Genomic DNA, 27,675 nt, shown 5'->3' with positions numbered 1-27,675 from the left:
CAGCATCAATAAACGAGTTACTAGAAGGGCAAGGGAAACAAAAAGTCACCCTGTATTAACACTTCTTTCTACCCCTGCTTTCTATATAGCTCTCTCTCACTCTTTTTTGAGTACCTATATTCTGAACTGTATCTAGCTTTATTTTCAATCGATTGCTCTAGTAGGTGTTGAAATTTTTAAATTTTCGTGTAGATTTTGAGTTGACATTGTATATACAGTCAATTCAAGCACTCCATACAGCTAGCACACATATAGGAACAGGGATATACAAACATATATATAATTTTGGAAAACATATAGAATTTGCCCATACCATAGACAAGACATGCAGGCCATTGACATTGATTATAGTTTACAGAATTTTGAGACATATAGGGAATATCTGGACTCATTCAAACTTCCCGAAGATTCACGGTATATGCGTAGCTCAGAGATTATAAAACTTGGTTATCGTTCGCAAAAACCAATCTATACCACCGAAGAGTTCTATATGAGAAGAGAAAACTTGGCAAAACAATTGAACTCGAAAATATTGGACATTTCATTTTCGACATTCTTCAAAGGAAATGATGCTGGTCTAATGGCATTAGCCGCCCGTGAGAAATGGAATGTTGTGGGGAGATTGTCGGTAAGTTGTTTGATATTTGAAAAAAAGCTTAAAATATATACATTTTCGAGTTATAGACTATAATATTTTTGCAAATGCGGCAACATAACGGTTTTGATATATCTGGTTATATAGACTTTGCGCAAAGTCTACGCAACTGGCGTCTAAGGATGCCAGATTCTATCGATTGGAAAGCAATATTTGAGGCTAGAATTCTACTTCGTCCAAGAAATAAAGATTTGTGTTTTTTTGATTGGCATAAGGGGAAAATAACGTCCAATGATACTGACAATTTTCAAACAATGACTCATCCAGATTATGGACTTTGCTTCAAGCACAAGGGTGATCACAAGTATGTGCAGGTAACATCAACGCAAACCCCAACGCAAAGTGGCAATGTTACACGGACAATGGTGAAATCCAAGTTATACGGAATTATCATACTTTACGATCATGAAATAAACTCACATTCATATTTGGGCTGACTAATTTTATCGATTGTTTTTCTTTTCCGATGCAGTCATCGATAGAAAATATCGATATCCGACATTGGCTATCGATTGCACATAAAAGAACCAAAAATGCATTTTACAAATTGTACACTTTTTGTAAGTTTTTTATATATTTATCTAATATTATGTTACACCGATTGTGCCGATGGTATTGAACCAATTTCCACCGCCGCAGTAGTTTTGGGCGTGGGAGCTGGCTATGGCTTGCTTAAAGATCAAACCTACTGCCGGTTCTACGAGTGCTGTGATGAACGAAGCATTCCGGGTCTTACGCGGTGTAAGTTAATACTGCTAAAATCTTTAGCACAAATAATTTTTAATTTTTTTTCTAAATTGTAGCTCTTCAGTATAATCTAGAGACACAAGTTTACGGCCAGCATATAGTCAATAAGCACATTGTACAGGCAATATCCGCCCATTTCAATAATCTAGGTACTTCGCGCAAACCACTTGTTATTAGCTTTCAGGGCCAGCCCGGAACCGGTAAAAATTTTGTGGCCGACCACATAGCCAAAGCGTTGTATACAAGAGGCTCGGAGAGTAAATTTGTTCACAAGTTTCTGGGTCGAGCTGATTTCCCTGAAGCCATACGTGTTGATACGTATAAACAGCATATCAGTGATGTCGTTCGTAATTCCCTAAAAGCCTGTCCGCGGTCCTTGTTCATCTTTGACGAGGTGGACAAAATGCCTAGCGGTATTTTCGAAACGCTTGCATCATTGGTTGATTATAACGCATTTAATGATGGAACGGACCACAAAAAGGCCATCTTCATTTTCTTATCCAATACTGCGGGCGTTCATGTTTCAGATCATCTGGGCACTTTAATGAAAGGAGGTAAACTGCGCGAGGAGACACTTTTAAGCGACTTTGAACCGTTGCTGCAGAAGGCCGCATATAATGTAGAAGGCGGTTTGCAAAAAACCAGCTTAATAGAGTCGCATGTCATTGATCATTATATGCCATTTCTTCCATTGGAGAAATCGCATGTAATCAAGTGCCTAGAGGCTGAGTTTCGGCGTTGGGGCAAATCACCAGATAAGGCCATTATCGATGAAATCATTGGCACGTCGATCGTCTATGATCGAAGGCATGGCATGTTTTCCGTTGCAGGCTGTAAGACGCTCGAGAAGAAGGTGGCTATGGCGATTAATTAATTAATGCATTGGTTTAAGCTTAACATGGCCTCTGTTTGGTGTATTATAAATATTTTATATTGCTTAAAAAAAAAAAAAAAAACAACACCAAAATAATAAAAACAATTGTTGGTTTTGTTTATTTTACCAAGGATTTAACCACTTAAGTCTGGCGTCTTTACGTAGGAGGTCAGTATCCAATCTCTTGGGCTGCTGATCGAACGATTCTCGCGCATCCATGCGCTTCTCAACGGGTCCAATGTCTTTGATCACAAGGCATTCGCCATTTTCCTTGAGTATCGTGTATTTAACATCTTCGGCACTTGGCTCACCATAGGGAAATGTAATTGGGGTAACCTTAATCAAGTGCTTGATTTTCCATAATCGGGCATTGTTCTCGGGTATATTTTTGACTACAGTAAACTCGCCTTGTTTGCCATCTAGACCCAGATCCTTAAGCAGTCGTTTCTCCCAATAGGGGTTTCCCTTGACGGGCTTGATGCGTTGTACACGAAACAGTTTCGCCGGCTCAATGGCTGGATCCTGATGGTCAGACGTTCTGGATGGTTGTAAGGATAAGTATAACCTTTTGAAATTTCATTATTTACACTTTATCTGTACTCACCTGGGATAGTATATGATATTCTCGTATTTCTTGCCATCCTTGTAGAGAAACTTCTTGTTGTGTTTGCCATAGGTGCGGCAAACTAGGTTGCTTAATTGCAAAGGTCTAAGCAGTTGTGTTGCATTCATTTTAGTTTGTTATTTTTTTGTTCAATTAAATCAAGAAATCCATGCAGCAAAATAAAGTTATGACATCAGTGTTGCCAGAAGTCTCAGTGTTGCCAGACACGAAATAGAAAGTTAATCAAAATATATCGATTTATCGCATTCAAAAAATACCGCGCATTCAAAATTCAAACTTGAAATCTAGCATGACAATTTTCCTCACTTATTAAGATCAGAAAACTTATTCAAGCTACTCAAGTTCAACATATTAAAAATGTCTAGAATTTGGGATTGATTGAGAAAACACTTTTAAATAAGCCGCGCATTCAAATAACCAGCATCCTTCATCCCTTCTACGTGGCATTTAAGGGGGCGTGTCTAGTCTCATATTCGCCATCTTGTCAGATTTTGCAAAACATTTTCTAATTGGCTTCTACTGTCAGGGGTTGCATTTGCTCATTGGTTCATTGTTAGCCTGCAAAAGAAACACACAAAATCAGGGGTTGTTCCTGGCAACATATAAAGCTGACTGCAGCATCTCGACAAACTATCAGTTGGATATTAAAGCTTCACGTAAAAGGATAAGAAAATCGAATAGATATAGGTCCGCTGCGAGTTGTTTGCTCAAGACTTTTGTAAGTCACGAATAATAGTAAAGTGTGTGCGTGTTTTTTTTTTCTTTTTAGATTCCTTTTTGGTTTTTTTAATTTCTGATCGGCGAGATGCAATAAAATGAAATTGAACCTTCTCCATGAGCTTCTTTTAGAACAAGGACAAACAAAACCGAACAGATTGCTGAAATTTACTATTCATGTGATTTGGTTTTGAATGGAAACCCATTAAATAAATATAAAATCACACGTAACCACAAAAAGGGTTTCTCCCCCAACCCCCACCCTTTAGTTTTCGCCACTGTTTGCCACACATACCAATTCCCGCGGGCAAATCATAAACGTGTCCCCCCACATAACTTCAGCTATTTGTGTAGGTGTGAAAATATGTTGCAAATAAACAATAAAAACAAATGAAAATAATATGAAACGCAAACAGGACACACGACCAGCAGCATCAGGACAAAAGGGCATAATAGAGGGGTGAGGTTGACGATAAGGGTGAGGGTGATGGTTGATCTAACCCCTTTAACACAAAACGAAACCATAAATAATGCAAGTTGCAGCTTCTTTTCTTCTGTCAATGGAGGAGGAAAAGGAGGAAAGAATAACAGAGACCAAGTTTCCAACAAAGGCTTTAATGAGTGATGAGGGAGACAGAAGTTCTATATAGAATAGAATTTATCATTATTTTCGTAAACGGAGATTATCGAAATCAATAAAATTTTAACATTTTCCACAGGGCACAACTATTTTCTGTCATTATTCAAGTAAAAGTTCTAAACGATGAAATTTTTTAAGTTTATACTGAAGAATCTTTTCAATCTGAAGTATTTTTTCTAAGCAGGATTGCTTAAGTTAGATTTAAGGATTAGAAGCACTAGTAAATGTTTTAACCTCGTAATTAGCTATAATATGGATGAAAGAATTCATTTTTCAATATAAAATATTGTCGAGAATAATAGATTCAGTTGAATTATTTTTGAAATGGAAAAGTTTTCACCCTTATAATGAGAAAAAAATGTTTTTTTTTTGTGGTTTTGTGTGATTTCAGCAGACGATTGCCAAAATGGTATACGACATGACACATTTGGCGCCGGCAGCTCCACAGAGCATCGCCCTGGGTCGATACTATCTACCCGAAGACGATGAACTCGTTCTATCCGCAAATAATGGACTAATCAATGATCAGGATTATGCAGCCGGTACCACATTGGATATCGACAAGCGTTTCCAGGCGCGAATGACATGTGAAACAGCCTCCCAGCCGGGACAGCAACCGCCGCCAACACCAGCTCCGCGCCGTCGCACCACTCCCATTGCCCATCTGGATCCCTCAGAGCTGGTGGGTCTATCGCGTGAAGAGCGTCGCCGTCGACGTCGGGCCACATTAAAGTATCGCACTGCCCATGCCACACGGGAACGCATACGTGTGGAGGCCTTCAATGTATCGTTTGCCGAACTCCGTAAACTTCTGCCCACTTTGCCGCCCGACAAGAAGCTGTCGAAAATCGAAATCCTTAAATTGGCCATATGCTACATTGCCTACTTGAATCATGTGCTTGAGACCCCCTGAGATAACGCCAATGCCTCTAGCTTCAATACCAGCTGCAGCTTCAGTGAGGCCATGCTCTTTCCGCCCACCTAATATGAGAACCAAACCGGCCATAAATATTGACCAAGTGGACAGAGTATCAATGATAAAACTGGTAATATTTTCAGCTCTCAACTCAATGTTTGAGCTCGAAATAATTTCGTCTTCCTAATTTCTTAAAAGGCATATAATTATCTGTATTCCTTTATGGTATTTAATAATCCAATTTATTAAAGTTCATTATGCCATGTCAATATGGGATATATACATATTCTTGATCAGCATATACAGACGTTTCGAAACCTATCGCTGTCCGTCTGTATAACCGCCTAGATCTTAGACCCTATAAGAACTAGAGTCTTTTAGCATATTTATATTTTGACAGATTATCTTCAATAATATTGAAACTATTGCAATCAAATTTCAGACACTAATATTTGCTAACAATATCCATGGACATATGAAAATTCATAAAAATCTGTTGAAAAATAGCCAATTTACATGTGTAAAACAAAAGTTTAGAGTTGGTCATTTGTTTTTTTGTGAGTGGGAGCGAGATAGACTTGCATACATCAACGATTTCACATACTAACTTTTGTTTTTAAAAAAACTTCTTAAAATGTTCTTAAAACATATCCAAAAAATAAATGGAAAATATCTCGAAATTTGTTAAGATTTTCATCTCAATGAAAAGTTTAACTAATTTTGAGTAAAATACAAAAAAAAAAAAAAGGAATAAAGTCAATGAGAGTGGATTAAAATAGAATACGTTTTTTTTTCATAGAATCTAAGTCGTGATATTTGTTTAAATTATGTATATATATATATCCCTATATATATATATCTATCTATAAATATTCATATCAAATAAATAAATGAATGATTTCATATACTTGTGGAATAGAAACAAAAGCTTATGTCTGTCTTTACCAATAAAGGGTGGTGGTGTGGTGTTGACGGGGGAGGGGGAGAGCAAAATGTCTCTTCTTTTACTTGTTGTCTCATCTGTTTGGTTTGCAGTTTTCCATTTGCCTCTATGGATTGCCTGTTAGCGCCAGCTGTGGTCCAAAAGCAAACCAAAATCTGTGTGGCGCCAAAAATCCTCCCCCAAAGATGTCAGGCCACGCCCCAATTTCCCCCAGACACACACACACACACACAGAATACTCGTTGCCTTTTCTGTCTGTCTGAGGCAACAAAAAATCAAAAAAAAAAATTAAAACATACACTTACACATCTTTAAAAAACAACACACAAAAATATATACAAAATTATACAAATTGTTCAAAATTATCAGTTAACTATGGCTTTTAATTTTAGTGCAAATCAGGTGAGTTACAATTAACAGGCACCCTGTATATATATATATCTGTATATTTTGGATGCTGGTTCGTCGATTCGCACACTAAGTTAAGGTTCTTCTAGTCTCGGCCTAATTTTTTGTTGGCTAACTTCTAATACTGGCTCTAAGGTCTTTTGTCTTGGCTGTATTCTGGTATTCTGGTTGGTATGGGTAACAAAAAATAACAGCCAACTGGCATTAGCAACCATATAATTCATTCCCTTTACCCCTCTTTCTGAACCGTTCAGGAAACAAAAAGTAAACCCAGACATCGAAATTCCGTTGAAGGGGCATTCAACGTTCCCATAATAACAAAATTCAAAACAAAACAAATCCAGGCGACAAAATGCGAATACATTGTATTGGATAAGTTAGAGACAATATTATGATGGAGCCTCAAACGATTTCTGATCAATTTTATTAGGTTATGTTTATGTATATTCTATATACAAAGGTACTTCGTCTTTTATTTAAAATTAAAACGAGAGATAGTAATTTTTAGGAACTGGGAAAGGAAGGTGCTTGTCAATATTTATAGAGTCCATTATTACTTTAGTACTTAGGCTAAATGAGTATGTCACTTAGTGAAAGTTTTTTTTAATGCTCTAAGACCTAATGGTGCCTCAAGGCACATAACACTATCTGATCATATTTTAAATCATTTGGTATTATTAATTTAAGTTGAAAATTTACTATCTAGTTAGAACTAATAGTTTTCATTATTTTTTAAAATCAATTGTCATAGACTAAAAACTTACTAGGCGGCTTAGAGGGTAAAGTAGGAAAACACTTTCAATCTATTGAATGAACAGGACCAAAGAATTGGGTTTGCTGTACCCAACTAACTCTGGCTATAATTCGCAACTAGTTATAGAGTTTTCAATGGTAAGCCATTATATTTCTTGAGTGAGTGGGCTCCATTGGGACCTTCTATATAGGATTGGCGGAATCACCTTTAAAACACAAATTGGCTTTTTCATCTTTAGTGGACATTAAAAATCGAGTTTCTTGCTATGCATCTCACTGATATGATCAGATAATAGGAACTTTAAAAAATCATATCTCTTTTCATTAAATTTTTAGAAATATTCGGGATAGTTTTACAGCCAGGATGACAGACCCTTGCACATGTTTGTGACAATTTGAGTTCTTTGTAAAATTCGATTTCGGTATAGAATACAAATGTATTAGTAATTTAATGTTTTATAAAGTTTCTTTCTATTTTTTGTTAAGAAAAAGAGAAAGTTTATGCCACTTTTGTTGGTTGCCATTTGTTGTTATTATTATTATTACTATACGAATCGTCTGACTGACATATACGCATCTTGTTCCCATTCCGTATCCATATACATATATTGTATATATGTATTTGTGTATGCTATACAGGATCGGATTTGGTTGGTTAGGTTTGTGAAAAAACCTGAAAACAGAAATTAGGTTTTTTTTTCACCTGATTCTTGATACGATACTTTGCACCGCCCTGGCAAGGGCCAGACCTGCTAACCCTTGAGACCCTTACCCTAAATCCGCCCCTGTAGACGATTTCTCCCGCTGTCTTTTGCGAAATAGCGACAGTTAAGTTTATTTACTTGGTAACGGGGAGGGGAAATACATAACCTCCGCTCTTGGCTTTGCTTTCTAAAAGGTCTATAGGCTCTCCGATCCGATTTCCACGATTGCCACGCAACTTGTTTACAGTTATTTTCATACAAATGTAACGGTTAACGGAAGTGAAAGACACGGTAAAGGAATTTCTAGGCTCATTCAATCAGTTAACAATTTTCGCGTCTAGAATTTGGAATACATTTTTTTGCACGTTTTTTTTTTTGTTGTTTTGAAAATCGATGGCGGACTTAACGTAATGACAATTCAATAGCCAAAATAGGAAAATTGACAGCTGTTTTGGCCTTAACTACAATTGACCAGCAATTGGAAATTGATTGGAAATTGGCGGACATCAGGACCAGGACCAGGACCAGGACCAGAGAATGACCATCTAGCGTGAAATTAGCTTAAGTGTTTGTAAGTGAATGGAGGATTGAGAGAGTGAGGGAGGAAGGACGAATGAATTCTGTGTACAAGTGCACGTGCAGTCATCTAACTTTTCGACTATCTAATCCTCTGACACCAAAGGCGTTGCAGCAACCGAGGATGACAAAAAGGACCATGTGATAAATTGCACCCCAGAGGTTTGACATAAAAATCATCAGCTTTAACTTGTGCAAGGAAATGGGCAGGGGGTTTGGGTGGGTCGCACCACCACCATTTCCCTTTTGCTGGTAACCTCAGCGACCAGGCACAAACTTATGTATCTATGTGGGATGAGTGTGAGGAAGAGAGAAAGAGAGAGAAACGACCCCCCCACTGGGCTCTGCCTCCTGTTTACTATTCTATCTATTGTTGATAATTGAGTTTAAAATCAATTTGTATTTTTCACGCTTGCCAAAGTGCTATTAATCCTTAATCCTCCTTCGATCGGTTTGATCATACTAACCCCCCGCCTTCTCCCCCACAACTCTTGAGACTTTCTTGTGTAATTGCCGTGCAAATTTAATTAAAGTAGTCCTCATCATCATCATCATCATCCTACGCCCAACTTGTGGCTGTGGACCACAGACACACGTTCGCTTTGCGTTGTGTGAAGCGTGCCACAGCATCTGCATCTACACACACCCCCTGCCCCTGCCCCTTCGGCCGCCCTCGCACACCCCTTGGCCGTTTGTTTGCAAGCCCTCAATCAAACAGGACCCAGGACAACATCTCAATCAAGAGTGTTGACAAGTTTTTGTCGCGTGGGTGGCATCGGGTGGGTATCGAGTTACCTAACATCCAAACAATTTGCATCATTTGCATTTTCGTCAACTTCTCGTGGGAAGCAAAATATAATGTGAGAAAATCTAAATTGGAATAATCTTTGCCACAGGTGTAAGAGACAAAATACGGCAGATTTCTAATTCTGATCATTTGCGAATCTTTTTCGTATCCTTTCTCTGATTAAAACTAGTCATAAACGAGCTTATTTTCTAATAAATGACTCTGATCTCTTGATAGTTTGCAAAATAGTTTCGACTTCTTTTAGAGTCATACGCAGCAATAGCCTCACATTTTTCACTATATCGTTATATAGATCAGATTTTGAGCACATAGAAGAGTCATTTTTGAGTCTTTTGTCCCATCAGTCCACATATAGAACCACAAATATTTGGATTACTGCCCTCAATTCGTAATTTAATCTTGGAGTTTCCACTTATTCCATACACCAAAAATAATCCTTTAATATGAAGATTTGTTTACAATAATTTCAATTTCAGAAATACGATGATTTACTTCTCTTACACAATGTTTTCGAAATTGTAGCAATTAGCTAGCATACAAAAATAAGTATTACTAGATCTTAAAAACAAAAGTTTTTTTTATATAGGCCACTTGTTTTCCCTTTTGAAAGTGAAGCTCCAAAGTTTAATTGACTTGATTCATGTTGGTAAACATTTACTCATAAATATTTTAAAGATTTTGAATTTTATGATATTAATACAAAATAGTTTCCCATTTAAAAACGTTTCGGAACAGACTGAGTTCTAAATTAAAGTGAAATCGGAAATTTTCAAAATAATGGATCTTGGGTATCGAAATTTCATCAGTTTCGGAGTTATCTTTTCAGGAAATATCCTTTATTTTCTCCCCCGAAGATCCGCCTTTGTAAACCCTTTTCTAGAAACTTGTTTTTTTCTTTTAAAATGAATTGTAAATTACAAATTTAGACAAAGAAAAATATTCGGAAAACAATTTCTAGCGCAAAAATGAAAATGTTTTCAACCCTATACATATATATTCCTGATCAGTTTCAAAGGCAGAGTTGGTATATCTATATCTGTCTAAATCGTTTCATTGTTTTTTCCTCAGTTTATAAGCTTTTAGAATAAATTTAATACTTTAAACTCTTTTTTTTTAACATAGACAGGACAAGTTCTTGAGGTGGCCCGATCAAACATAGAACCAATTTTTGGGTTCTTAAGTTTTTGAGTCCCAAATTCGTCTTTGAAGTGGTTATAGAAATAGAGATTGAAAAACATTAAAGTTTGAAATTAAAGTATTAATATTATTATTTAAATAATATAATAATATGATCTTAAGGGGAAAACTTTTAACATACTGAATATATCCATTTAATTTTCGAAAAAGAATCCATGGAAAGCAAATAAAATTTGTGTACTTTTACTTTTATATTTTCAAGCAGAAAATCAAAAGAAGTTCAGGATATAAACTATAAATGACCATCATATGGGGCGGTTTGAAATTTTGTTTAATCCATTTTATCTATAAATGTAATTCAAAATATGTATTTCCAAAAGCTAGTTCCAACAGCTGTGTTGGCAAAGCCTACCAAAGCTGATAAATGATGTTTGGTGATCCTACAAAAAAAAAGCGACCCGAACTTCAAGTCAAATAGTCAACCTGCCTTTAAAAATGAAACAAACAAACAATATAATAAATAATAAAAAATCAAAAACAAAAAAAAAATGCGAAAGGCAAACACAAACATTGGAATTAAGTGGAATTAGTGCAAATGCCTTTTTACACATGTTCCAACACAGAGATTACTTCATGTAATTGCCCGAGGGTTGGACCAGACTCAGACCCAGAGAGGAAGGGAAAGAGGGCGGGAGTTCTGGGCCAGCCAATGAGGGGTTGACATTGCATTTTTATCAATTGGTTTGCTTAGCGCCCATAAATAATGGCATTTACTTTTTTTTAGAGGACACAAATTTAACAGGTGGCCATCAACTTCACTTTCTACTTGATTCTCTGGCCTGCCTCCTTTTTTATTTCATTCTCATTGCAGTTTGATCAACGATTTCGAGCTGCCGGTCTGAGCAATTGGGAGTATCCACGTTTCTCGCCACCCCGACCACGTTCACTAAAACTGAACGTCACTCCAGTGACGGATAAGAACGGACACCTTCTGCCCACAGCACGTCGGTAAGTATATCCATTTTGTTTCGACGGAGGATACCTAACACGTTCTTATAATCGGTTTATATAGTTTTTATACCATACACCCATAGGGTGAAATGGTATATTAAAGTCGCCAAAATGTATGTAACAGGCAGAAGGAAGCATCTCCAACCCCACAAAGTATAGGATCAACAACCGAGTCGATCTAGTCATGTCCGTCTGTCCGTCCGTCCGTATGAACACCTAGATCTCGGAGACTATAAGAGCTAGAGCCACCAAATTTGGTATGCAGTCTCGTGTAGTATGTACAGTTATCGAGTTTGTTTCAAATTTTTTCCACGCCCCCTTCCGCCCCCGGAATTTACAAAACACAGATTTTCTTAAAAACTATGTAAGCTACCGACATTAAATTTGGTATGTAAGCTAGCTTAATAGACGCGAAGATATTTACTATTTAAAATTGTGTACCACGCCCATTTCCGCCCCCGAAAATTAAACAAAACTGATTTTCTCAAAAACTAACAAAGCTAAAGTCACCAAATTTAGTATGTATATTGGCTTAGTATGCGCGCAGAATACATATATTTTAATATGTTGCCACGCCCACTTCCGCCTCCATAATTTAGAAAAAACCGATTGGCTCTTGCAATTTTTTGACCATCGCGATCAAATTTGGCAGACTAATAATCTTATCTATTTCTATCAAACTACCAAATTGGATTGAAATCGGACTTGAAACATGCAAAATATACGTATGAACGTATTTTGCTGCGCGATCCATAAGGGCAGAATTGGCCGTTGGCTAGTGGCGGCGCTAGAGTGCTCGTGTGTTTGTAGAGTGAGCGAGATAGCATATGTGAGGCACGTTAATACAATTTAATAGACATACATTTGGTTTTCGAAATTTTAAATATTTGTTTCACCTGGTGTATGGTATACCCAAGTCGTCGAGACGACTTACTTACTTCATTTGATACTGTAATCCTATTTTAGTTAGCCTTTTGCTTTAAATTTTGTTGTGATACATTTCAATACCAATTTAGTATTATCGAAATTTAGTATTCCATTATTTATATTAAACTCTATCGTTAAGACAGCAAAAGTTGGGTATTAATGCGAAATAAGTTAATGTAGGTAATTAGCACTGAAAATAGGTCTACTTCAATGCTAAAGCTAGTTGAGAATTAGCTTAACTAGATAAGATGAATAAAGAAAGGACATGTCTACTCCAATTTATTGTTTACTTTTTGGGCTAATTCTTCCTAAAACTAGTTAGGAATTACAAATAGATGAGGGGAAAGCACAGACCTACATATGTACTGCATTCTACAGCATACTTTTTGGGGTAATTTTCTGCTCTTTTAATTTTTGAAAGTATCAATATGTTTTAGATAGCTAAGTCTTTCTATCTTTCTTCACTCTGTTTTTATTCTATCTATTTAAAATCTCTTAGCGACGGCAATTCATTTGGAAATTTCCGTGGAACCTATGAGCTACCTTTGCGTATTACGCGTAGTTTTTGCGCTCGCTACGATGCCTGTTTGAGTGGTCGCTATAAATTCCGGGACTTTCCGCGTGATCTATGCTGTTGCCAGCTCGAGAATCAGCGAGCTCAGGCCTGCGATACTCGTTTGACCCTGGGCATCAAGGGTGATCCGTATTGGGATCGACCCAAATGCCAGCCCAAGTGTGAGGGAGTGCAAAAGGTTTTGGATCTACATGAACGGAGTTTACGTTGCAAGCGTCCCCAGTGTATTTTGCCGGTAAGCCCACGTGTATTCTCCTCCAGCACTGCATCGTTTCATTGCACATTTCACATTTCCATCCATCCATCCATCCAATTCGCATTGCACTTGTAGGAGGAAAAGTCCGATAAGCCGGACAAGTCGGATGTGTCAATGCCAAAATCGAAAGTGGAGAGCGGCAAAAAAGAATTGAAAAAGAAGACACATAAACGGAATGTGACTGCCTTTCCCAAGACCCGTAAATTGGTGTCCAGTGCCAATGATCTAAGTGGCGCGTCATCTCTGAGCAAAGGTAAAGGTAAGCATCAGGCCAACAGCAAGTCGAAGCCAACCTACAAGCAGCAGCAAGGAAAGCCTAAAAGTCCTACCAAGTTTCCGCTCAAGAAGGAAGCCAGTCGAGGTAGTGTCTCTGGATCGCATAAGAATCGTAAACAGAATAGCAAAACATCACTAAAGGATACGGAGAAGGCGAAGAAAAAAACTAGCGCCGCCCAGCAAATACAACAGCCGAAGCAGCAGCCGGAGGAGGAGGAAATTGTCCACGAGTGCAGTTAATCCTTGCACCAAACGCACATCCATCTCGTCATCATCATCATCATCATCTTCATTTACATTTGTAGTTGCCCTTGGGTTTTCCTCTCTCTAAAAAAGATCAAACCATGTCACAAGCAGCTTTAGGAACGGATTTAACTTATACACCCGGAGACTTTACTGAACCGGCCTTCCGTTTGCCCTCACATCAGCAATTACTTGACCAGAAGCTGCATACGGATCATGGCCTAGAGCCACCGCAATTGCCATTGAATCGCCTCTACTTGTCGGACGATAAAGATAGAAGCAAGCCAACCATTAATAGCTCACAGTTTCCCTCACTGGCCACTGCCCAGGCTCGATATACATCCACGGATTTTGATCCGGGCAAAGATTTAATATCTCTGCCACTTGTTGGCACAGCAAACAATCCGGAATCGTCGTATCCACCGCCACCGGATTTGTTAAAGAAAATGCCGCTGCATTCCATAACCGAGAAGCCCAATGAGCGATGCCCATCGCCTGTGGTGCCCGCCTATGCCAACTTCGAGCTGGCCAAGCGGATGCATCAGGATAATCTGGATCATCAGCCGTTGCCCGATTGTGTGGCCGATTTGGCATTTCGTCGTGCCCAAATAAGTGGCGGCCATGCTGGACTTGCTCTCGACATTGATCCCATTGCCACGGGCGTGGGCGTAAAGACTCATAATGCCGGGCCGACGCACTGCACCAAGATGAAAGTGTATCGTCCAAAGACGGGCGGTGGCATTGTGCCACAGGCTCTGGGCGGAGGCGGTGGCGATGCCTATGGATCATCTGGTTTTCGTGGTACTGGTTCAGCGCCCTCAAAGAAAATGGGCGCCATGGATTTGGCCATCTGTTGGGACTTTAAGCCTGCCAATCCGGGCGATGAGCCGCAATTGGCCAGACATATTGATGGTTCCAACGATTCGGCGGGCCCGGCTGTCTTCACGTGTGTCAAGACGCCAAGAGAGGAGCAATCAGCCCAGGGTCGTGGCCGTTCGGCTGGAGTATTCACCAACACATTGGGCGAAACGGATTTCTTTGACAAGGACATTTTGCGACGTAAAACCGACTTTGGAGGTCGTACCATCGATCGGGATGATCCCTGTGCCTGCGACTATTCCCCACCTCCAGCACGTGCTCGGGCACGCAGTGTCTCCCGTGACTCCAGTGCCTCCCATTGCCGGCGAGGACCATCAGCCGGTGGAGGCGGCGGCGGCGGCGTAAGTTTTGGCAATCTCGCCGAGCTGCGTGGCATGCCCACATCGCGGATGTCCAAGCAGTATCAATCCTCGCCCATGTTGGGCGACAAAGCATATCAGGCATTGCGTGAGAAGTATCTTGGACCCGATAACTCTGATGTCGGCGGCAGCGGCATGGATCTGATGGGGCATGGCTGTCGTCCGACTGGACCATCTTGCAAGCGGGACACATTGCTGCGGCGACCGGCACGACGTCTTTGCCACAAAGTGGCTCCGGCCCCATCTCGCTGCTGTGGCCCCAGTTTTGGCCATTGCCTCGGCAGCAAGGCAGCCTTTCGTGCTGGTGTGCCCAAGCATAATGCTTCCGGGGATTTTGTTGGCATTGATGACATGTCGCCTTCGTGTGGAGGCGGCGGCGGAGGACGTGTTTTGGTTGTGCCACGCCCACGACAGCCATATGCCAAAAAGAATTATGATATTGATACATTGGTCCCTCCATTCCGTAGTCAAGGTGGTGGCTCTGGACAGGGTGGATATCCGGAACATTGGCGATTGGCCAGTGTCTATCAGCATGCCTATAAGCCGATCGATCAACGTCGTCGTCCTCTATTACAAACCGTTTACAAGTAGTGGTTTCGCCCCCCACACACACACACTTCACTCCCCCCCCAAGGACACACACACACACTTGCATTAAAAAATATAGATACATTTATATATATTAAAAAAAAATTACATTTATAAAGGAAATAAACGTGCAATTTAACAAACATTTAAAAAAAAGAGCAAGAAAAAACATGAAAGTGCAAAAAGCAAAAAGAAAAACAGGTAACAAGTAAATAGTCCTTGTGATCCGTTTAGATATACTTCGCCATTTTTAGTAATGGTAGAACGAGGAGCAGGTTCAGCTTGTGCTCCTCCGCCCTTTCCTCCCAAATGTGTGGGGGCGGGGAAAATGTTTATGCATAACAATAATAAATTTTCCTTAATTCTGACAATCTTTGGGTGCAATATAGTGATGTTCATGATGATAATGGTGCTTAATGGTTTGGATAAGAAACATTAAAAAGATGCGATGAGATGCTGCTGCTCTCCTCACTTGGCCGTGTCATAGGCATCATGAGACTTGTGGAACACATGACGTAGAACATCACGAGTGGATCGCCGGATGCTGTTGCGCAACGTATGCTTCTTTTCATTGGTCAACTGCTCGATAGTCATGTATTCCGTTTGTGGTATAATGGAGCGCAATTTCATGGTCCTTTCGCTGGTATCCACTATGGAGATATCGGCTATAGATTGTTTTTCTGGGCTGGCATTTAGTTTTTGATGTTGTGGCCTACGCCGAAGACTATGACGTATCGAGCTCATTATGTTGGCGGCAGCAGTTGGCGCCGTTGGCGGCGGTGCTGGACATGATCCTGTTTCTTGGTTAGAGGACAGTGGGTGAATGAGACGACGTATGGATTTACGTATCATGTTTTTTACACCATGTCCATGTTGTTGATGCTGTTGATTCGTTTCCTTCTCTTCTGTTGTGGATTTTGAGGATTTGCTTGAGGCAATCGATGTGAGCGAATCCTTACTTTCGGCTTTCAATTTCTCAGGTCTTATCACTCCAGCTGGTCTATAAGAGCGTACAAAACGCATGGGGGCCTTGAAATCCAAATTATCCTTTAGATCCTCTGCCACTTCTTCATCATCTTCATCTGACTCTGAAGCATAGGCCACATCGCCGGATTCCAGTTGCTCCAATGCTTTGAGTTCCTCTTCATCTTCGCGTGGCTCATCGATTTGTACAACAGTGGGAGCCGATACTTCCTCAGTTTCCTCTGTTTCGGGGGTTTCATTTATTTCCGTCAGAGTCCTACGCCTTGTGGCACATCTAAAGCTACGTCTCTCGCCATTCACCTCATCCTGCAGCGTTATTTGCTGCTCCTTGTACTCTATGGACTCCACTGAAATGCCATTTTTACGCAACTTGGCCTCATTGATGCTGTTCTCCAATTCCAATTGATAACGATCCAGTTCCTTGCCTATATCCATGGTGCTATTCTCCTCACTAATCGCGCCCAGAGATCGTTTCGGTGCAGGAGCAGCTGCTGCTGGCTGCACTGGCGAGAAAACCAATTTCTCAGCCAGCAATTTGCTTGGCGTCAACTGAGACAGAGCCATGCCATGGAAATCGATGCGACAGCCCAGAGTTGGGGCAAATGGTAGACCGATTTTTAAATTTGTTGGCACTACATCATCGGCCAGGGCTGGATTCTCGACACCCGTTGGCGGTCTATGGGCAGCCAGAGCTGTGGTTTCACTGGGTCGATGAATCTCAAAGGGATTGAGTGAAGCTGGAGTGTCATTGCCACGCAAATTAAGAGCCGGATTGACGAAACCCTTTGCAGGCATAGCCGCACACCTCACCACCTAGAAAGAGATAGCAAGAGAGTCAGAAAAGGGAAGAGAAGAGAAGGTAGGGAATGAATACAACCTCATAGGGATTAAATTGCTTTTCGGGCAGCTCCAAATTCAAGCCAGGATTCTCAAAACAGGCATGTTCACGTTTCTTCTTTTTAGACGGTTGACGTACTACTTCAAACGGATTGGTCGAGTGTGTGGGCTGCTCCTGAGCCAAATCGGCAATAGATTTGAATTCCAGACATGGAAAAGGATTTGTATTCGGATGACAATTGGAATTGCCATGATTATTCTCTTTGGCCAAACGGCGTCGTCCAATTATTTTCTTTGGCGTCGAACTGAAGGCAGCGTTAGTGAAGCAAGACGCATTTGCAGCTGCTCCTGTTTCCTGTCCCCGGCACTTACCCTCTGCTAAGGGTGGATCTGCAACTGTCACTTTTGTTGTTGTTGTTGTTGGGTTTGTTGTTCTTGTTTCCCGTTTGCGCTTGCGCGGCGTCTCATTATCATTGAAATTAAATGCCAATGCTGCAATACTCTTTGTTTCTAACATTTTGTTTTCTTCAATTTATTGATTTGATTTTATTTAATTTTCTTAACTTTTTATTTTTGTTTACAAGACAATCACTACTCAAAATGTTTACGATATTTTTAAACTAGTCGAATATTTAAAATAACAGCGTTGTTTTTCAATGGTTTTGAATTCGAGTGGAATGAGTTAGTTTAGAACTAGTTCCCTCGCTGCAATTAGTGATGGCAAAACATTAAAATATATCGGTTCACTCAAATAGGTTGAATTTGAAATTTTATGGATTTATTATTGTTTTATAAATAACAACAGCATTTTAGGTGATCGAAAATCAAATTTTTACCTCAAATGCGGCAAAATGGATTTTAAATATTATTTAGACGTTTCAACTGCAAGGGAATTTTGAAATATTACACAAGCCTGCGATGGTAAGACTCATAGAAAATAGTTGGGTTTATTTTATGCCATTTTTGCGATAATCAAAGGAGTCTGTTAGGTGATTTACCGCTTTGTTGGTTTTGTTATTTAAAGAGTAACCGTCAAATGCAAAAAACTCTTGTCCCATCGCAAAGAGCAATGTATCGGAACTAGTTCAAATAGTTTGCTCCGCTCACACAAACATCAGACCAATGGCATTTGAAAACTGAAGCATTTCATTTTCCAAACATCTCGATACTGAAGACGTAGTAGCATCTGCACTGGACGAAGAGCAGCAGATGTGCCATACAGATGTCCCACCAACACAATAGGCAGCGAAAACAAGATATGGATGAAGAGCCACGCTCGTCCACATCGCGCGTCCCACCGAAAGTAAGGGAATACATTTCCGAAATGGCTGTGGATCGGGAATTGGAGCGTTATATGGCCTTATCGTCGACAGCCAGCAGCGGTGGAAGCGGTCACAGCTGCGCTCTGGTTATGGGAGCAGCGGGCAGGCCAGGTAGCAGCCTGTGTCCCAGAAATAGATGTCGCAGTGGTAGCAGCAGACAATCGTCTAGGAAATCTTTGTCAAGCTGTTTGCTAGACGTGGCTGAGCCACCGCAACCTCCAGCTGGTCCGGCTATGCTGGTAGACCAACCGACATCAGGAAGCACCGATGATGTGGTTCTTATTCCAATTGTTATTGCGGAAAGTGGTCAAGTTGTGGTATCCAAAAAGCAAATGTCTGCATCTGTCGAGGATTTGTGTACACCCACCAAGGCGGCTAATCAGCCAAAGGAAATGCAGACCAAAAAAACACAAACGCCCGAATCGGCAGTGAAATCTCACAAACGTCTCGAATGGGATCCATCGGCCGATGTGGGTTACTATAAGCGTGCCGTCTCCACTAGCAATATTAGCACCCTGGAACGTTCGGTAATGGAGGATTGTTGGCGTCTGCCTCACCAGCGATCCGAGTCGGATTTGAATCGTCTGCAATTGGAAGACCAAAAGGCAGAAGAATCCCAACATCAGCCCCAGCAGCAGCAACAGCCCCCTCTGGCATCTAGTACGTTTGTGAATCGCACAATCAGCCGGAATCGGAATCGGGAGAGTAATACCAGCTCTCGTCGAGATTCCCAGGTCACAGTAGGCACTTCACTCTATGGCAGTTCAGTGGCCAGTAGTTTTGATTATCAGCAGCCATCATTGCAGCATGAGGTATCCATGACAATTGCCACATCCAGCACCACCAGTACCAGTGTTAGTGCCACGCCCAGTTTAACTCAACGGAATAGCCGTCAACTGGAGCAGGAGAGATTATTTACAGCTGCCCAGTTTCAACGAATACTCAGTGAGAACAAGGAGAACAGCAACAACAACCACAACAATAGGAAAAAGAAGGAGAAACCTAGAGGAGAGCGGGAAAACAAAGAAAATCTGCAACCAGGCGGCAGTCATCGATCATCGGTGTCGGGTTCCGGTGAACTGGATTTGGGCATCGATTTGCTTTGCTCACTGATCAAGACGCGCAGTCTTAGCCATGGCCAAAAGAAACATCTTGTGCGTGAGATAGCGAAACGTATATCCTGCCTGGAATCTGGCGACTCTAGTTCTAGAAGCAGTCGCCAGGGTCGACGTGAATCCTTGCCCACACCAACACCAATCGTTGCTCTAACCCCAGCATCGGTTCCGGCCGCCGCACAAATGAAGACCCAATCGACCAATACCACCAGCAGCGTAACAAAAATTCAGTCTAAAGCCACCAATACTACCAGCAGCATTACCAAGATTCAGACCATAGCACCAGTGCCGGCACCGAGAACCCATTTGCCCACAACTCGCTCATCTGGCGAGTCCTCAACTAGCTGCTCCCATGATCTAATCACCCAGAAAACCAATGTTCAAGCCCAATCGGCTAATTCAACTGATGCCGATGTCGATACAGATCAGGTAGCCTTACAGGATTGGCTCAATCCAATGACCCAAAGTGAAATTGAGTACGAGCAACGCGCTAAACGTGGACCGGATACAGAGCGGCGTCATCAATTGGTTTGGATTGAATCGGAAATCAAACGTTTGCAGACTTTGCATACACTACTCGCCACCGCTACCACAAAATTAAAGCCAAAGGCTGTTTGTCTCAGTCCTCTGCATATTGAATCTGCTGGCCGTTCTACTGTCATAACCGAACAGATCATTCAAACCGCTCCCCTTGTGGAGACGCCAGCTAGTTTGGATTCCAGAGCTACTGGGGGCGCAGAGAGACCTCCGCCAGCTGAGGGCAACAATAATCTTAGCCAGAAGAAGCAACCAAAGGAAACTCAAACAGATGAGATACAAGAAATACCAGCAGCACCGCCAGTGACACCGGCCAATACACCACTGCCACCACCACAAATACCCCAAAGAGGAGCACGGCCTTGCTCTGCACTTACCCCACCGCCACGGCCACCACCACCACCGCCTCCGCCGCCACCGGAACGGCATCTCAATCATGAGTTACAGCTGCAACAACAGCGCAGTAAAATGGCCACACCAGCCAGCAGCTCCGGTGGTGGCCGCAGCGAAAGTGTCTGCTCCTTTGTCCAGCAACGGCAACGTCAATTCATGGAACACTATCAGAATCAACAGCAGCAGCAACTCTATCTCCTGCAGCAGCATCACCACCAGCAGCAGCACCAACAACAACAACCACATAATCAGTTCTATTATCGCCATCAACAGCAGCCTCAGTGTCATCATCCACATCATAATCATCATCAGCATGCGGCTCAAGTTATGGTAATTATTAAACTTTTCCGCAAATCCCTCTCTCTCTCCTTAACTGTAGTATATTATTTTGCAGCAGGAGCAACAACAGCGACCAATTTCTCCATACCTTCAAATGCAATACGGTCATGCAATGGGTTCCACCTATGCCACACCCTATTTGGGAGAGAATGCTCATAGTTGTGGCGATGATGGTGCCATCTATTATCAAGTGGTCAACTCGCAAGGAGCCGCCAGTTATGTTCAAGCAACGGCGGTAGCAACTGGACCAGCTGCTGCCACAGCTACGGCTAGCACCCATTGCCGGACAACCACTACAAGCTCAGCCTCATCGATGCTCTGCATCAGCTCGGAAATATCCATACCCATGGGTATGGTTAATACATGTGAGACAACAACAACAACAACAACAACACATCAATACGATGATGTGGCCTGTCAGCGAAGACGACAACAGCCTCGTCCCCAGACCCAGTCGCAGTCCCAGCCCAATCATATGCCAATTGAAAGAAGGCAGCAAACCTTTACACAGACAATGCAAGTGCGTCCACGAGGCATTGCCTATGTCATACAGTTTACCGTTAACGGTGACAGTGAAGTATTGCCCGAAACTCTATCCCTGCAGGATCAATTGCAACGGGCACGTCCCGAATTCTGTGCCAAGTCCAAGCAACGGAAGGCCATACTAAATCAAATGCAAATGCTGCGCAATGTGCGACGACGCGAAATGGATGAACTGTTATGCGAGAATATCAATACCAATGTGGAGACTGTGGACAAACAACTTCAGCAATTGCCTCCACCAGCTGCATGTAAGTAGGGAACGACACCTTTGATCCTTTATCATAGAGCTATTTAAATCAGATATGTAACGGTTTCTAAATTGTTATCGATAACAGAACAATGGACAATGAATTTTAATCACAATTTCCCTTATCTTGCCACAGCTCGTATACGCATTTTTTCAACGAAAGAAATGAAGGCTCTAACCAGCAAACGATGCCAAAGTTTGCCCGAAGTCCTGGCCGCTCAGAATCGTATGCGTGAGGAGCAACGTAGACGTAATAATCGCATGATGCGCGATGTTTTCAATCGGGTATGATCCACACACACTTGAAAAACAAATGCAAATTGATAAATTGTTGACTTTTCTCATTTGCAGCGTCTACATAGTCGAGTGGCTAAGGGTCAATTGTCCCTAAATCACAGCCGTACAATTATATAGCCAAATTTTTCCAAAAAGTCTTATATGATTATTTCTAAAAAAAAGAAAAAACAAAAACCATAAAAATCTTTGCTATTTGAAGGCTAATTTGACTTATTATATTTTTTTTCTAATATTAATTAATTGTTTAAGATAATCGAAATTTAATTTGTTTCATCAATCATAATGTTGTGTTTTGACAATTAACGAACATTTCAATAAATTATAATGTTTCATAAAATTCTATTTAAATGTGATCTTTTTAATATTATCAATACGTAGATAGCTGAATGTTTTCTTACGTAGAAACTTTCGATAACGTATACGCCATGTTGACAATTGGGCAACGCTAATTCAACAGTTAGCTAGCTAACGGATATTCAAAAGAAACTAAATAACTGAAAACCAGTTATTAAAAATGTATTAGTGTCAAAGTTATTTGGGCACTAAAAATTTTAGGTTTTAGTTGCTTAATTGAGCACAACAGCAATCATGATCAAATTAAATACATAAATATTATTTCTAAGATAATCAGCTGAGGGCTTAAACACTTAAAACAACACGCCAGGACAATATTATTGATAGCATCTTTTTTAGTCCACGTGGACACGTGGCCCTAACTGAACTTGTTACTCAATGCGCATATGTACATACATACATACATATAGAATACGTAATAGATTAAGGGAAGGAGTTGGTTACCAGGCTATGACTATGGCCTGCAACAGACTGACATGTGATTTCACCTTAAATTAACCTTTTGCCAGGACATTCTCGAAAAGGACCACTTCCAAAAAAAAGTATCCTTGTCGCAGGACATGCGCAAACGCTGAGATGAAAAACGCCGACTAAAAATAGCATCACAACGCAACTATGCCAGGCGCTTGCATCATCATATTTGAAATTGGCGTGGCCTGGCCACTAGTCCACGTGGGCGGGTGGGTCATGGTGCTTGTGAAGGGACACCAAGGGGTTTGGAGGGGAGAGTGGCCCAAACACGTGTGCACAACACCCACACATAAACGTACATACAACTGTTTGTATGTATAGACAGTTGAGATATGCGCACGCCGGTGACGAGCCTCCCACATACACATACACACAAATATACACAGACGCGTCGCTCTGCACAGTGGGGTAAATTGAATTAAACATGTAAACACAATACCAATACAAAAATCATCATCAATCAAGGTGTTGCGCTCTACTCACCTGGCGAAATTCCTAACACTCATTATCACTTAAGTTTAATTGGCTAAAATTTTCGATTGTTTTCAATTATTTAAGATATAACAGACCAGGAAGTATTGGCAATTTAATTTTTCCCAATTTAAACAACAAATTGCCCATTGTTTGTTTTTCCATCTGACATTCATGTATAACACTTCCAATACTGTTATACGAGAGTAGTTCAAGCCAACAAAACCAGTTTACATGCCCAACAAACCCAAAAATGAGCTCTACAAATCTACATAAAAAAATACCAACAAAGAGAGCAAGAGAGCGAGGCCTGACAGAGAGCAAAAGAGTGAGTGTATGAGAAGAGACAGAGAGAGGGTAAGCAAGAGACAGGAAGGGAAGGTTGGATTCCTCTGCTTGTCCGCTGCCGAAAAAGGACAAACTCAAGGGCATTCTCCAATGGCTTCAAACTTGCGGAACGAACAAAGGCGAACCGCGTCAAGTGCTGCCCCATCGATGAATGTAAAATAAAAATTTACACACGAAAACAACACGAAACCAACAACAACAAAAACGCAAATGCGAAATGTCTTACAATAATTTTTTTTGTACTCATGACTTTGATAAGTCTTTCTGCCGCCTTTGATAGATGTATACATATGTACATATATAGTAGCCAATATAAGATATACATACATATGTATGTATGTATGTAAGTGAGTGGCTAACTTTAGTACGCACTTCTTACATCTGAAGTACCCTAACAGTATATTATGCAAAATAAACCCCTCAACGCAGGGGGTTGCCCCCTGTCAATAAAATTGAGGTTATGTTGGTGTGTGTGTTTTTTTTACAAATTCAGAAAAATAAAGAAAATAATTTTGAAGATTTTATCGATTGTGCGTAAGTGTGACGAAATTTTTCCACTGCGCACGCATGACATTGAATTGGAAAAGTCAAAGCCGGGTCCGGGTTCTCAGTTTTGTTCGTTTTGTCGTAGTCTTATTCTATGTACATAGATACATATATTGTCTAATGACGCCCCCATGACCCTCACTCAACCCACTCAACTAGTTTCCGTTGCAACTTCAATATCAAGGTTAAGACATTTGTTAATGAACTTTCGCCTTTTGTGACAAACTAAAATTTTGTTGTTGGTATGTTTGATGATTGATCCCAGGAATCTCTTATCGAACAAAAAATTCCTTCGATAAAGGTGGTAAAAAATAGCTACAAGTGTTTGATTTATGCAGTTCAAGCGTTATGATACCAATTTCCATTATTGATAAGCCATCCATCCTACCAGCCAACCACCCAACCATCCATCCAACCAACAACAAAAGAAAACACTTGAAAAACAAAACTGCTAAACAATCAGTCAATCAAACTTTATACAATAGTATATGGCTTTGAATCGAACTTCTATAGCAATTCTATTCAGTCCAATTCACGCCCACAGTGGTGCCATAATAACGCCCCATTCCAACACCCCCCCTAGACATCCGTGTACTAAAATGTGTGCCAAAAATAAACCCCCCCACAACGACCAAAAGTACTATAACAATATGTTCATATAAATATGTCTATATGTACGTAGATTATATAGGTACTTGAATACCAAACATGAATTAATTAGACCGCCACGTCCGGGACGAAAAGTGGGTGGGAATATTTAAGCATTTGGGATTGGGTATATATTGTTCTTATCAATCGTTAACTTAATGGGGGGGCCTCGGGGGCAATGGCAATGCCAATGGAAAGAAGGCACAACCACACAATGTTAACCGATTTTTGCACTTTTACTTTTTCCCCTATCGCAAAATATACATACATACATATTTGTATTATATTTACTGTTTAAATACCTTTACTAACCATCAATTGCACTGGGTAGCTACAGCTACTACATATAACATTATCAAGACGAGTGATTAAATATTTTAAGTTGTCCAACATTTCTATTCATATTACATAATTTGGCAAAAGTTGAGTAGAGTTCTACGTATTGATTTTTGTATTTAGAACAAAAAAACCAAAACCATTGGACACCTTCTAATCGTTGGTAATTGAATACCAAATCAGTTTTAGCCCACTCTAGCCTCTAGCATAATCAAATCTCAGAATCAGTTGAAAATTGAGTGGCATACCTAATCGAAAACCAATGGCTTATCGTCTTCCATGTACCTAACAATATCTGTCTGTTATAATGGTTTAGTTTTTCACTTGATTCCATCTAGATTTCATCTATATTTAAGTGACACTCAATTTTATGGGTACAATATAAGAAGGAAATTGCTTGAGTTACCCTAAAAGTATGCTTTAGACATTAAATTGCTGAAAATTCAGTCAGTTTCAATTTCGTTTTTAAAGGTGGAGTTTTGATTTGTCAATATATGCAAATTCAAATCAAATCATATAGTCAAAATATATGTATCTTAAGTAGGTCTTCCTAGTTTCTGGTCAAGGACAAAGAAAACAAGCGTTGTATTAGAGTTTGTGTGATCTTATAACTCTATGAACTAAATTTCCAACATGACATAACTTTAACAATTTCAATATCATAGTCTAGAACGTCTAAGATACATTTAATTGAGGAAACACAAACCAAATACTCATCTAAAGTTGAAAGCTTGGAAATTCTATGAGTTTTTCGTATAATATTTTTACTGATTTTCAAAGTGAAACTTATTTTTTAATCATTCAGCATCAAAGCGTAAAAAATATATGGTGAAACTTTCTTAAAATTATTCTAAATTAGAGCATCAGAATTAATAGTCCTTACAGGATTCGAAAGAATTGTTTATAGAATTGCTTTCATGTCTTACTTGAACACACTTGAATTGGCTTGACCTTTACTAAACTTCCAATTAATAATTTGACAAAGTCAATTGAATATGGGAAAAATAATCTTGTTCCAATTGATGTAATAAATAGTAAACTAGTTAATAGATATGTTTATTTTCGAGCTTCTTTTAGTATTATTCAAACATATGGCTTTTCACATGTCTTTGTCTTAAACATTCGATGGCGGAAAAATGTATAATTGCATACAATTACCACTTGACATTGTGCCCGGAACAAAAGCAAAACCACCTGAACCACCAGCAGCAGGCGAATTGTACACCACGCAGTTTGAGAAATTAGCGCATTCCTCATGACCATAAAGATATATTTATGTACATATATAGTATAGTAAGTCACAATTTGTCTATATGACCCAGCCATAAATTTGTTTATTGTATTATAATCACAAGTAAGATTGTGTTTAGTGCTGGATTTCTAGCGCGATCCGTTATAGAATAGATTTAGTTGATGTATAAATAAGTTATATGACTTTCCTTAAAAAGTTTCTCTTCAATTCATACAAAATATTTGTTAAATTAAAATCTTTACTCAGTTTTTTTTCTTTTTGTCTGTAAATAATCTTCCGGTCTTTCGTTATCTCAGTTAGCCAGGTGAAGAGAACTTTGAACCACACAGAGAACTCAGAGAGACAAAGTGCATTGTAATCGCATTACAAATGTAAACAATAATAACAAAATAGTTGGAATATGACAAACCTGTGTATAATTCCGCTGAATGAATGGGGTTTCAGTCAAAACAATGACCAATACATACAAACCTATAAATACATGTATTTATATAAAAAATGAACAACATAAAGTTTAAGCAAGAAAATTGATGCACGGAATTATAAATACCCTGTCTATGATGAAGAAATTTTAAAATTTAGAATTAAGAAAAGTCGTTGCGAGTCTAAAAATGCAATATACAGGATAGTCGCCCCCTAAAATATGCAACAGGTAGCCGTAGAATTCGTCTAAAGAACATTTGGTTTCATTCTGAATATAGAAAATGGTTCTCGTTTGTTTTTTCCAAACTTCTGATACTAAAAGTAATAAATTTTTTGTAAAACAAGCAAGCATACTGCATACTTTAGGGGATGTATATCATTTATTTATACCAAAATTGAATTAGAATAATGAAATTTGCACATAATCATCAGACTCCTTGTAAGAGTATATATATAAACCTTTCGATATTTTTGTATGTATTGAAAAGAATCTCAAAAGCTGTTGCAGTTTTGCCACTGAAATATATAATGGATAGGTCAGGTTCCAATGAATTTTCTGTGATGACTCACAATTTCTGAGTATACACTAATATTAA

At 39.8% G+C, this 27,675-nt stretch overlaps 8 protein-coding genes across 9 annotated transcripts; 6 read left to right on the top strand and 2 right to left on the bottom strand.

Annotated features, from left to right (window-relative positions):
• The first annotated feature begins 191 nt into the window (after nucleotides 1-191).
• On the top strand, nucleotides 192-1,096 carry LOC6644534 (cilia- and flagella-associated protein 299). Its single transcript, XM_002067456.3, has 2 exons — nucleotides 192-628; nucleotides 685-1,096. The coding sequence occupies exons 1-2, from the start codon at nucleotides 326-328 to the stop codon at nucleotides 1,090-1,092; spliced, it is 711 nt and encodes a 236-aa protein (XP_002067492.1). The 5' UTR covers nucleotides 192-325; the 3' UTR covers nucleotides 1,093-1,096.
• A 77-nt stretch (nucleotides 1,097-1,173) lies between these two features.
• Nucleotides 1,174-2,361, top strand: LOC6644535 (torsin-like protein). Its single transcript, XM_002067457.4, has 2 exons — nucleotides 1,174-1,396; nucleotides 1,459-2,361. Exons 1-2 carry the CDS (start codon nucleotides 1,189-1,191, stop codon nucleotides 2,274-2,276), a joined length of 1,026 nt encoding a protein of 341 aa, XP_002067493.1. The 5' UTR covers nucleotides 1,174-1,188; the 3' UTR covers nucleotides 2,277-2,361.
• Nucleotides 2,362-2,369: 8 nt separating this feature from the next.
• Nucleotides 2,370-3,094, bottom strand: LOC6644593 (39S ribosomal protein L30, mitochondrial). The gene is made up of 2 exons (XM_002067458.4): nucleotides 2,881-3,094; nucleotides 2,370-2,814 (listed from the first exon to the last, which is right to left on the bottom strand). Exons 1-2 carry the CDS (start codon nucleotides 3,006-3,008, stop codon nucleotides 2,400-2,402), a joined length of 543 nt encoding a protein of 180 aa, XP_002067494.1. The 5' UTR covers nucleotides 3,009-3,094; the 3' UTR covers nucleotides 2,370-2,399.
• A 1,561-nt stretch (nucleotides 3,095-4,655) lies between these two features.
• LOC6644594 (helix-loop-helix protein 1) lies at nucleotides 4,656-5,368 on the top strand. The gene has a single exon (XM_002067459.4). The coding sequence runs from the start codon at nucleotides 4,665-4,667 to the stop codon at nucleotides 5,169-5,171; it is 507 nt and encodes a 168-aa protein (XP_002067495.3). The 5' UTR covers nucleotides 4,656-4,664; the 3' UTR covers nucleotides 5,172-5,368.
• Nucleotides 5,369-6,435: 1,067 nt separating this feature from the next.
• LOC6644595 (protein Flattop homolog) lies at nucleotides 6,436-13,800 on the top strand. Its single transcript, XM_023176935.2, has 4 exons — nucleotides 6,436-6,519; nucleotides 11,375-11,511; nucleotides 12,941-13,250; nucleotides 13,347-13,800. The coding sequence occupies exons 1-4, from the start codon at nucleotides 6,493-6,495 to the stop codon at nucleotides 13,785-13,787; spliced, it is 915 nt and encodes a 304-aa protein (XP_023032703.1). The 5' UTR covers nucleotides 6,436-6,492; the 3' UTR covers nucleotides 13,788-13,800.
• A 61-nt stretch (nucleotides 13,801-13,861) lies between these two features.
• LOC6644596 lies at nucleotides 13,862-15,761 on the top strand. Its single transcript, XM_002067461.4, has one exon. It carries the CDS (start codon nucleotides 13,892-13,894, stop codon nucleotides 15,617-15,619), a length of 1,728 nt encoding a protein of 575 aa, XP_002067497.1. The 5' UTR covers nucleotides 13,862-13,891; the 3' UTR covers nucleotides 15,620-15,761.
• Nucleotides 15,758-17,982, bottom strand: LOC6644597. Its single transcript, XM_002067462.3, has 2 exons — nucleotides 17,478-17,982; nucleotides 15,758-17,413 (listed from the first exon to the last, which is right to left on the bottom strand). The coding sequence occupies exons 1-2, from the start codon at nucleotides 17,952-17,954 to the stop codon at nucleotides 16,085-16,087; spliced, it is 1,806 nt and encodes a 601-aa protein (XP_002067498.1). The 5' UTR covers nucleotides 17,955-17,982; the 3' UTR covers nucleotides 15,758-16,084.
• A 543-nt stretch (nucleotides 17,983-18,525) lies between these two features.
• Nucleotides 18,526-22,572, top strand: LOC6644598 (Alstrom syndrome protein 1 homolog a). 2 transcript variants are annotated; one of them, XM_023176930.2, is made up of 4 exons: nucleotides 18,526-21,134; nucleotides 21,202-21,934; nucleotides 22,070-22,218; nucleotides 22,285-22,572. In XM_023176930.2, exons 1-4 carry the CDS (start codon nucleotides 18,660-18,662, stop codon nucleotides 22,345-22,347), a joined length of 3,420 nt encoding a protein of 1,139 aa, XP_023032698.1. In that variant the 5' UTR covers nucleotides 18,526-18,659; the 3' UTR covers nucleotides 22,348-22,572. The 2 variants fall into 2 exon arrangements, with proteins under 2 accessions (XP_023032698.1, XP_023032697.1); XM_023176929.2 differs by having other exon boundaries at nucleotides 18,527-21,134; nucleotides 21,199-21,934.
• The last annotated feature ends 5,103 nt before the right edge of the window (nucleotides 22,573-27,675 follow it).

This window comes from Drosophila willistoni, assembly GCF_018902025.1.
Source record: "Drosophila willistoni isolate 14030-0811.24 chromosome XL unlocalized genomic scaffold, UCI_dwil_1.1 Seg142, whole genome shotgun sequence".
Lineage (NCBI taxonomy): Eukaryota > Metazoa > Arthropoda > Insecta > Diptera > Drosophilidae > Drosophila > Drosophila willistoni.
Note: the sequence above shows the minus strand (reverse complement) of the source record. Positions and strands in the feature narration are given on the sequence as shown.

Bases quoted from the DNA above. Each gene is read 5' to 3' on its own strand.
- LOC6644594 (XM_002067459.4), top strand. From the start codon at position 4,665: ATGGTATACGACATGACACATTTGGCGCCGGCAGCTCCACAGAGCATC.
- LOC6644534 (XM_002067456.3), top strand. From the start codon at position 326: ATGCAGGCCATTGACATTGATTATAGTTTACAGAATTTTGAGACATAT. The intron at 629-684 runs GTAAGTTGTTTG...TTCGAGTTATAG, and splicing joins ATGTTGTGGGGAGATTGTCG to ACTATAATATTTTTGCAAAT.
- LOC6644598 (XM_023176929.2), top strand. From the start codon at position 18,660: ATGTCCCACCAACACAATAGGCAGCGAAAACAAGATATGGATGAAGAG. The intron at 21,935-22,069 runs GTAAGTAGGGAA...ATCTTGCCACAG, and splicing joins ATTGCCTCCACCAGCTGCAT to CTCGTATACGCATTTTTTCA. The intron at 22,219-22,284 runs GTATGATCCACA...TCTCATTTGCAG, and splicing joins TGCGCGATGTTTTCAATCGG to CGTCTACATAGTCGAGTGGC.
- LOC6644596 (XM_002067461.4), top strand. From the start codon at position 13,892: ATGTCACAAGCAGCTTTAGGAACGGATTTAACTTATACACCCGGAGAC.
- LOC6644535 (XM_002067457.4), top strand. From the start codon at position 1,189: ATGCATTTTACAAATTGTACACTTTTTGTAAGTTTTTTATATATTTAT. The intron at 1,397-1,458 runs GTAAGTTAATAC...TCTAAATTGTAG, and splicing joins CATTCCGGGTCTTACGCGGT to CTCTTCAGTATAATCTAGAG.
- LOC6644593 (XM_002067458.4), bottom strand. From the start codon at position 3,008: ATGAATGCAACACAACTGCTTAGACCTTTGCAATTAAGCAACCTAGTT. The intron at 2,815-2,880 runs GTGAGTACAGAT...ACAACCATCCAG, and splicing joins AATATCATATACTATCCCAG to AACGTCTGACCATCAGGATC.
- LOC6644595 (XM_023176935.2), top strand. From the start codon at position 6,493: ATGGCTTTTAATTTTAGTGCAAATCAG. The intron at 6,520-11,374 runs GTGAGTTACAAT...TTCTCATTGCAG, and splicing joins TTAATTTTAGTGCAAATCAG to TTTGATCAACGATTTCGAGC. The intron at 13,251-13,346 runs GTAAGCCCACGT...TTGCACTTGTAG, and splicing joins GTCCCCAGTGTATTTTGCCG to GAGGAAAAGTCCGATAAGCC.
- LOC6644597 (XM_002067462.3), bottom strand. From the start codon at position 17,954: ATGTTAGAAACAAAGAGTATTGCAGCATTGGCATTTAATTTCAATGAT. The intron at 17,414-17,477 runs GTTGTATTCATT...ATCTCTTTCTAG, and splicing joins AGCAATTTAATCCCTATGAG to GTGGTGAGGTGTGCGGCTAT.